This window comes from Drosophila hydei, unplaced genomic scaffold (assembly GCF_003285905.1).
Source record: "Drosophila hydei strain 15085-1641.00,03,60 unplaced genomic scaffold, DhydRS2 tig00000001-arrow-pilon, whole genome shotgun sequence".
NCBI lineage: Eukaryota > Metazoa > Arthropoda > Insecta > Diptera > Drosophilidae > Drosophila > Drosophila hydei.
Window position 1 is genome coordinate 13,881,413 of NW_022045643.1, and position 9,968 is coordinate 13,891,380.

The 9,968-nt window shown below is 47.1% G+C and overlaps 1 protein-coding gene across 4 annotated transcripts in view; it reads left to right on the plus strand.

The window, feature by feature from the left end:
- LOC111597500 (IQ motif and SEC7 domain-containing protein 1) overlaps window positions 1–9,526 on the plus strand; it is a 35,452-nt gene extending 25,926 nt beyond the window's left edge. For 2 of the 4 annotated variants that reach the window (XM_023312261.2, XM_023312263.2), the window contains exons 2-6: window positions 3,910–4,422; window positions 5,891–6,399; window positions 6,515–7,746; window positions 7,810–8,644; window positions 8,702–9,526. In XM_023312261.2, the coding sequence (XP_023168029.2) occupies window positions 3,910–4,422; window positions 5,891–6,399; window positions 6,515–7,746; window positions 7,810–8,644; window positions 8,702–9,186 (3,574 nt within the window). In that variant the 3' untranslated portion in view covers window positions 9,187–9,526. Of the gene's footprint in view, window positions 1–374; window positions 1,120–3,909; window positions 4,423–5,890; window positions 6,400–6,514; window positions 7,747–7,809; window positions 8,645–8,701 lie in introns of those variants that run through there. The other 2 variants (XM_023312262.2, XM_023312264.2) reach the window with 2 other exon arrangements.
- The last annotated feature ends 442 nt before the right edge of the window (window positions 9,527–9,968 follow it).

The following is a 9,968-nucleotide window of genomic DNA, read 5'->3' on the forward strand; positions in this document are numbered from 1 at the left end:
AAGCTACAAAGCTGATACAATGTGCTCCAAGAGAGCCTCTCTCACTCACTCTCATAAGCACAAAAGCACAACAATAAAACGAAACAAACAAACATTTTGCAAGTGTCACGCAACCCACTTGTTTCATTAGCGATTGTCACTTGTATCTCTGTCTCTCTCTCTCTTTCTCTGTCGCGCGCTCCCTTGCATTGGGTGTATCAATTCCACGCTGTCCCTGCCACCGTCTGTTTTATTACAGCGGTTTTGAAGGGCGTTCGCAATAAGCGAACTTTGTGCTTGTGGGGTTAAAAATGAGGTGCGCAATGCGCAAAAGAAAGGAACGCACGTTTGGAATGTCTGCCTAATAAATATATTTAACTAATATTATCGCTTAGAGCCAACAAAAATTCAACGTTATCTAAACGCTCGACTACAGCGGAATGTAGCGAGAGAGGGTAGCTCCGAAATATTCCAAAACTAAACCAAAGATAAAATGGCAAAGAAATAAATGCAAACAAATATAAATACGTACATAAATTATAACGAAAGCAAGAACAATAAATGTTAAATACAAATAAGCAAAGCAACAACACGGCAATACAAAGAAGAAATCGATTTGCTAATGAATGAAACGAACGAAAGCCAATCCTCAAACAATACAACAACCGCAGACGTCAAGCAAACAAACCTACGGAAAGTGAAGTCGAAAGTGTAGCCACGCCTATCTGCGCGCGCGCGCCCGCTTCAGACTAGGCGCTCTCTCGGTATTGTAACAGTAAAGTGTTTCATTTCAATTGTCTCGAGTGGGAATAACGCGTCGAATGCGACGTCGCTGTTGCAATCTCCCGTTCCCGCTCTGATCATGTCCAAGACTAGCAGCAGCAGCAGCAAACACTGTCACAACAATCGCAGGCATCTGCCAGTGCCAGTGCCGTCATCCCTCGATGATAGCGGCGGCGAGTCCTTTTTGCAATATGACAGCGATAAGAAGCCACCGCCGATTGTTGTTGTTGTGGGTGATGGTCGCAGTCGAGTGCGTCGCGTGGTGCGCACAGCCACGCGACACGTGACCGTTGTCAGTCTCTCGACGCGGCACAAGGAAACCCAGACGCATACCTCGCACCATGTGACGGCCGTCAGGTAAGCGCCACCGGATACACTACGGGCAAAAGGGAAGCTCATTCAGCGCTTATCGCTGTCATTGGATCAACTGTCTACGACTATATTAATGTTTATTTATAACTGTTTTACAACGTGTTGTTATCGCTGTCTCATTGCCACTGTGATATTTGTTTAAGATTGCTTTGCAATAATACATTTGTAATACAGTCGCACTTTGCTACTCGTAGGCCGTTTTACCATTTATAACGCGTTTCAATTTCAACAGTAATAAGCGCTGCAGTGGAACCCGTTTTCAAGTGTGCAGCTGAGCGCTGCTGTTCCATTTGCATTGTGTTTCACTTTTACCAGTGCTGTGGAACTCGTTTGCCTTCTGCGTAGTGGTGAAGTTTATATTTCGTACGCACAAAAGCATTGCATATCTTTAGGCTGTAAGCGCAATGTAATGTAACGTTAATTTAAAAGATCTGTTAGCTAACATTTTGCTGACATGTGTAAAATAAGAATTTAGTTTATTAATAGAAGCCAATTAATAAATTCAGCTTGCACTTTAAATGTTTTAGATAAGATGAAAAGTTTAATCTAATCGTAATTTTTAGCAGATAATTCATATTAATATTGATAAGAGTCTATTGATATGAAAATTGTATTTCACACGAGTTGAGCCCATAATTTATTATTAATATATGTATTTGCGGTATATCATGTCTCCTACACGGGCGCCCGCTTCAGTGTGAAGCAATATGACACGCGTGTTGTGGCAGCCTGTCTAGCAGCTGTCTGTCCGATTCTCCATCTGTCTGTCTTTCTGTCTATCTGTCTGTTTGTTTGTTGTTTTTGACTGGGGCACAGTCCATAAAGTATAAGTTCTCAAAAGAACACTAATGTAAAATCAATAACAATTACGGTTGCGCTTTGGCAAAAGGCAAAAGGCGGCCGCCGTTGCGGCTCACGCCAAGCCGAGTCGCCAAGAGGCGACACTTGTTGCATACTAAGCAGGCAGCGAGGAAGTGAGTGCAGCGGCAAGAGGAAATGGCCCCGCGACCAGCAACAAATTAAAACTTTGGCTCGCGAGCAAAGCGCTGCAGAGCGTTTGTTTGTGAAGTGGCAAGCCGCATAAGATATTCAGATACAGATACAAAAACAGCTACAAACAGCTGGACTCATGTGCAACGGCAAACAACTAGGGAAGACGTGTGGCAGATGTTTCTCGCTTGGCCTCAATTTACATGGCAGGACTCTAGAGCACTTAAATCGTGGCAAGCCAAGCCGAGGCAGGCTGCGCGAAAGAGAGGCAGATAACGCATCAAGTGGCTGGCAACACTAACAACAAGCGAGCGAGTTGTTGTTGTTGTTGTTGTCAGGCAACTACCTGCCGTAAGGACAATCCGAAATGGACGCCAGGTGCATTCGAAAAGAAAATCGTATTGTACGTGTTCCTGTTTCTCTGGTTATCCTGCCAACCGGTTTCTGCTTGCTGGGTGCAAAAGGCAGCTGTTCTGCGAGCAGGTCTTGGCTTAGCTAAAGAAGCAAAGATCACTAGAAGCAACTTATTAGGCCTTCAACTGTGCACCGATTTGAAGCGCTGCCAAGGCGAAGCTATACGAAAGGCATAATCAATGATTTCAGCTTTGCAATGCAAATCGATTTAAGATTCAATTATAGACCCACTGCAACTGAGCTGCAAGAGGCAAATAGGTATTTTCTCCTTCAGTTTGATTTATATGTATACGAATCAACGAAAAGATGAGACTTTAAAACAGAGAAAAGAATTATTTATTATGATATTATACGAAAGGACTTTGCAGCTTCAATAAAAAGGGAAATCTTTATATATTTATCTTCTGTAATTTCCGCTTCTACTTGTTGCATATTTCTTTCAGTTTAAGTTACAAATTGCTGTTCGAGTGCTCAAAGAATTCCGAGCTCTGTGCTGAATGCTTCGTGTAATTCACACTTTCTAAAGCGAGGGGATCTTCGTTTGTGTTTGTCATCGTTAGCTAATCATTTCTGTAACTTTTGCTTCAGTCGAAGATCTGATCCTGATCCCTATGCCAGATGGCATTTAGTTTTCAAATCTTTCTCCCGCACCCTCTGCTGCCTCGGCGATCTCCCTCTCGTCTTTCTGCCTTTGTATAATGGATCCTTTTACGCTTAGGATATTCTCTTTGTTGTCTGTTCGTATTGTCTATGGCTTCGAAGGGATAGCAATTGTTGTGAGCGCAAACAAAACAGATGCATTTTTTTGGATGCGTAGGCAGCTGGCACACACACACACACACACACAGACACACACGCACACACACACACATGCAGCCATGCGAAACACGTTTCTGAGCTGTTGCCGTTGCTTCGAGCAGCTTGTCGAGCTCTGGCTGGACGCTCGGTTTAGTTGAAACGCGAACGTTGCTGGACGACGACGTGATCTTCCGGCTCACCCAAATGCTTGAGTGGTGCTTCCTACCTTCGGTCTAACCGAAAAAAACTGACAAAAAATAACAAGAAACACGAACAACGAAACACGAAATAAAATTTGAATAAAATTAAAAGAATTATTCGAAAACTGTTGTTATATGTGAATATTAAACGCCTATAACTGTGCCCGCTTTACATCTGTGTGTGTGTGTGTGTTTGTGTTTTCTTTAAAGACTTAAGATCGTAGAATTAGTCGAAATGATAATTTGCATTTCTGGTTTTATAATTGGCGAAAGGTATGCAGCGATCCATTGGATATATGTCTCGAATGAAAGTTCTGTTTAAAGCCTTGCAATGGCTACTTACGCAACGCTTTCTTCTTCCGAATCCTTGCAGCTTTCCCCAGAAGAGCATCGAGCGCAGTGGCTCCACACAATACGATCTGGCCGGAGCGCAAGTTGGAGCACATGGCTCCGGCTCAACCGCCGACGGCGTCGGTGGCTATGTTTATCTACAGAATCATTATGCGGGCGGCGGTCACAACTCTGCCGCGACTATCAACTATCCCGCGCCGCAGCATCCGCAGATGATCTACCAGATCCAGCAGTATCCCACGTGCCATCAGCAACAGCAGCAGCAGCAACAGCAGCAGCAGCAGCACTATATGCAAGTGCAGGCTGCACCACCGGGCAGTGGGCATTACCACCACCACAATCACCACCTGCTGCACAGCCATGGGCATCATCATCATCATGGCGGCGCCGTTGTCATCGCAGGCAGCGGCGTGGGCACCGGAGCAGGCGGAGCTGGTGCAATCGTGCTGCAGCAGCAGCAGCAGCAAAGTATGCACAAGAAGAACTCCATAAGGAACGGCGGCGATGTGCTCAAGCGCACTCGCGCCCAGTCAGCGTAAGTGTGCCTGATTGATAAATAATAACAACTAGATATAGTGGAGCAGAAAGCTGCTATCACAGCTGCTCAACAGGTGGGCAAGGGCTGGGCAGAGACACCTTAGCGAACCTAATGAGCTCGGACTTTGCTCTGCGCCGAAATCGCTTGATAACAAAAGACCTGATATCCAAGATTAGGCACTGACGCACGATAACAACCTGTGGCCAGGGGCGCATGCAATTATTTGGGAAAGCGCCTCAGCTGACAGCTGACTCTGCCATGAGGGGCAGCCAGACCGAGAGGCAACCAGCTGCAGTTGCGAGTACAGACGCGAGAAGCAAACACTTTCCAGCTGTTTTCCACTTCATAAAGAAATGATAAGGGGACACAACTATAGCTGATAGCTACGATATAAACAAAGCGCTGATTTTATTTCACTTCATTGCAGTTGGCCCTAGCAATATCTGCAGGCTAGTAAGTGACTGAAGCTGCTTTCAAATAAAAGGGAATTTTGTTTAGCTGAGCACATGTAACAATTATAAGAATGTGATTTATTCCTTAAAATACATTCGAAATTGTTCGCCTCAGCGAACTCTTTATGCTCCTTCAAATACTCTCTGAATGGGCAGCTATCATAGTAACGATTGATCTTAAATAAAAAGACTCTTTTCTAATATATCCTAGTAGTAATATATATATATAGGTCGATGTAATCTGTGCTAGGATAACAAGGCTTTTGCAAAAAGCTCTCAGATTAAAGAGCGAGATCTAGACTATAAAATTCCACAGCAGTTAAGAGTTTTATCATTAACAAATATTTGACTTCATATGCCACCAGCCAGACACACTGATAGTTAGATATGCGACCTCTTTCTTATAGTTATATGGGCTACATTTAAAACAGATTCATTCATGTGGTGGACCAATTAAAAGCGCGTAAAGCTAGTTTTATAGAGTCGCAAAAAAGGTTCGTTTGGAATTTGTTTATTACAGTTTCGGCTCGGCTATATTTTATGCTTGAATTTGAAATGAGGAATTGCCTTATCAGCGGCTGATTTTAAATGAAATCTAACTGTTAATAGGCCGCAGTCAAGACTTTTGGCTGATTTAGCAATCAGACAAGATCGAACTGGCCGAAATTAAAAATTGGGGAAACTTTTTCGCTTTTACGACAATAAGCAAATTCTGCTGGCAGCTGGCACTTGGCACGTCGTCAGCTCTCCTCTTTCATTCAGTTGGCACGGCCTGTTGTTGCTGGTGGTTGCTCGTGGCAACATTTTAATCAGGTCGACAGCTCGAGTTGTGTTTCAAAGATATATATACACACAAACAGACGCTATCTTATCAAATGGCTGCGACTTGCGGCACTTGTGCGCAATTCCCTCAGTCTAGTGACACGCCTTGGCGCAGTTTCTGCTTAACTATTATTGTAGTGCTCATTTGCTTATTGTGAAATTTGACTAATTCGATTGGAATTGCTCTGCAGCTACGAGCTATCGCAGGATCTGCTGGACAAACAGATCGAGCTGCTGGAACGCAAGTACGGCGGCGTACGGGCACGCAATGCGGCAGTCACCATACAGCGCGCCTTCCGACACTACATGATGGTCAAGAAGTTTGCCTCGATCACGGCCATGGCTAAGGCGGAGAAGCGCCTCAGTCGCCGCATGGTGGTTACCGCCTCCAGCATGACCCTGGCCGAGGAGAGCGCCTCAGCGAATGCATCGCTATCGTCTGCCTATGGCAGCGCCACAGAATCTCAGCTGGAGCAGCTGCAGCTGCAGCAGCAGCAACAGCAACATCAGCAGCAGCAGCAGCAGCAGCAGCAGCAGCAGCAACAGCAGCAGACGGGACAGCAACAGCCACGTGTGACCATAATGGCGGGTCCGCCAGGTGCCGCCTCCCCGGGACTCTCGCGAACGCCACCAACGCGTTCGCTGTCCATGCGCGAGCGCCGTCAGCTGGACTGTAGTCCCATACCACGTAGTCAGTCGGGTGAGTTTGCTTTGATTTTGATTTAGAATTTGAGTTTTGAGCCAAATCAATTGTCAATTATTATACTGCTTTCCAAAACTAAAAGAGAATCGCTAACAATCCTTTTGCAACGTAGGCGCCTCACCCGTGTCCATTGCCAGCTCCACAACCTCCATATCCGGCCTGGCCTCGCACCCGCACGTCAATCTGCTGCACGCTGCCGAACCGCATTACTACAATGCGCAGGCGATGCCGACAGCTGCTGCGTACTACACCAGCTACCACGGCTCGCCGCACGACCTGAGCTATGCCAGCTCGGCGGATACTTCGCTGAATGCCTCGTGGGTGAACACCAGTGGCCATTCGCCACACACGCCCTACTATTCGGCGGCGCAGATCTACATGCGGCCCAAAGGGGGCAGCACCACGCCGACGCCCAGCTGCGGCAGTCAAGGAAGCGGTAGCGGAAAGAAGGTGCCGCCGGAGGTGCCCAAGCGCACATCCTCCATCACCGCTCAGCAGCAGAGTCAGCTGCTGATGATGCAGCGGCAAACGCCGCCGCCCCCCTCTCTGCTGCGCACCAACGGGCTCTGCAAGACGGCTGAGAACGGGAGTCTGACGTCTGTGCAGAGCTCCGGCTCGGACTCGAGCATCACCTCGGCTGAGCGGAACATCAACAGCGACCTGGGCTCCGATCGCAGCAACTCCCCGCACACCTGGAAGCGAGGCACAGCGCTCAATAGCTCGCAGCAGTTTTCGACGCACTCAGCTGAGTCCGTTGGCGTCGCTGGACAAATGCAGGTGGTAGTGGCAGCAGCCACAGCGCCCGGCGGGGTGCCTCCCACAGATGATCATGCCATCTCCTCGCACACCAGTGCCGCCCAGTATGAGCAGCACGAGCAGCAGCAGCATGAACAGCAGCAACTGCAAGCGGCGGCCGCTGCGGCGGGCGTGCCCCCGAACTACAAGATGTCGGAGACGATACGCAAACGCCAGTATCGAGTGGGGCTGAATCTATTCAACAAGAAGCCAGAGAAGGGCATCACCTACTTGATAAGGCGCGGGTTTCTGGAGAATACGCCGCAAGGCGTCGCTCGCTTCCTAATCACGCGCAAGGGTCTCTCACGGCAAATGATTGGCGAGTATCTGGGCAATCTACAGAATCAATTCAACATGGCGGTGCTCAGCTGCTTTGCCATGGAATTGGATCTGTCCGGGCGGCAAGTGGACGTGGCACTGCGTAAATTCCAGGCCTACTTCCGCATGCCCGGCGAGGCGCAAAAGATTGAGCGATTGATGGAGATCTTCTCGCAGCGCTACTGCGAGTGCAATGCGGACATTGTGGGGCGGCTGAGGTCATCCGATACGGTAAGCCCAATGGATATACAACTGCTCGTTGCTTTACCTAACCTTCATATTGACTCATTGCAGATCTTTGTGCTGGCATTTGCCATCATTATGTTGAATACGGATCTGCATACTCCCAATCTGAAGCCGGAGCGCCGCATGCGCGTTGAGGACTTCATCAAAAATTTGCGCGGCATCGATGATTGTCATGACATTGACAAGGACATGCTGAGCGGCATTTTCGAACGTGTGAAGTCGGATGAATTCAAGCCAGGCAGCGATCATGTAACCCAAGTAATGAAGGTTCAGGCGACCATAGTGGGCAAGAAACCAAATCTGGCCCTGCCCCATCGACGCCTCGTTTGCTACTGCCGTCTGTACGAGATACCCGATGTGAACAAGAAGGAGCGACCAGGCGTCCATCAGCGAGAGGTGTTTTTGTTCAACGATCTGTTGGTCATTACCAAAATCTTTAGCAAGAAGAAAACCTCCGTGACGTACACGTTCCGCAACAGCTTTCCGCTCTGTGGTGCCGTGGTCAGCCTACTGGACTTGCCCAACTATCCGTTCTGCATTCAGCTCTCCCAGAAGGTAGACGGCAAGATCCTGATCACGTTTAATGCGCGCAACGAGCATGATCGCTGCAAGTTTGCCGAGGATCTCAAGGAATCCATCAGTGAAATGGACGAAATGGAATCGCTGCGCATAGAAGCCGAACTTGAGCGACAGAAGTCAGCGCGCAATCGCGCCACCGGCAATGCAGATAATCGTGACAGCGGTGTGGCCGATGTTGAGGTGTGTCCCTGTCCCTATCAGCCCGGCACACAGGCTGCCGGCGAGCAGGCGTCCAGCTCGACGGACTCCAATCAGCTGAAGCGTAGCGCACTCAGCAACAGTCTGCTGGACATGCACGAGCAATGTGAGTGTTACTTTTTTTGACTGTCTAATTAGTTGCTAATCTCTGTCTTCTCTCCAGTCGGTAATGAGAAGCCCCAGCGACGGGGCAGCGTCGGCTCTCTGGATAGCGGCATGAGCATCTCATTTCAGTCGACAACCACGTCGAGTGCGTCGCGAGAAAACGCTGCTGCCATCGCAGCTGCGGCCAATGCGGCTAATGCGGCTTCGAAAATTCGGTTTAACCTTCAGGCCACCACCAGCAATGTTTATGCCGCGCCTGGTATGCAGGCCTACACGCACGCCAACTTCGTGCAGCAGTCGCAAGCAGCTTACTTGCTGCAGCAACAACAAATGCTTCAACAGCAACAGGTGGCGCAGGCTCAAATGCAGGCACACGCTCAGGCACAGGCCCAGGCTCAGGCCCAAGCACAAGCTCAAGCACAAGCACAAGCTCAAGCACAGGCGCAGGCACAGGCACAGTCAGGACCTGTGGTAATGGGACGCATACCAGGACGAGAACGCAAGGCATCGCGGTCAGATGACTCGCGCTCCACAGAAGTCTAAATATGGCGCAGTATTTGTATATTCAGTTGTTCAGCAAGCGATTTAAATATATATATAGATACGCATCATACAGATATATATCCAAATCATACGAGTAGATTGATATTTGTGTGACCCAAAACGAACCGAACCGAATCGAACCGAAAGCCATTCTTTTAAACCAACAAACTTATAATACCTAACACCTAACAAAGCAGCTACAATATGAATTCTAAAATGTTCCTTCGTTCTCTGCTAATATTATTGTACATAAATTACATAAATGTCTATTAACGCGATTGAAATACGGCTTAAGTAAGTTTTCAAAACTAATTGTACATATAAAAACATTTATCAACAATTTATATATATATATTTGTCTATAACTAAATATCTATTCAAATACCCTCTATGATCAATGGTCACTCGCGTCGCGGTCAGTTAGCTAAAAACAGAAAAAATGAAGAAAAACAATTTGAATACCTTTTCAGCAGTTCCCTTTGCTAGCTAGCATACTAGCTTTTTCGTTTGTATCTTATGCCCTTTCTAACTAAAGCATTATCTGGTAAACTTAACGTAGTTCTAATTCCAAAACCAATTCACGATAAGTCGCGCTTTGTATATTACTTATTTCTTATCGCATAATTAAGTTCGTGTAACTTAAAACGATCGTACATCTATATATATATTTAAATATATATATATATACCGCGTGTGTGTGTATATACCATGAATATTAACTTAAAAGCAATTAGCTATAATTATTCATATTTATAGAGCCAAAACTACCCAAAACCTAAAAT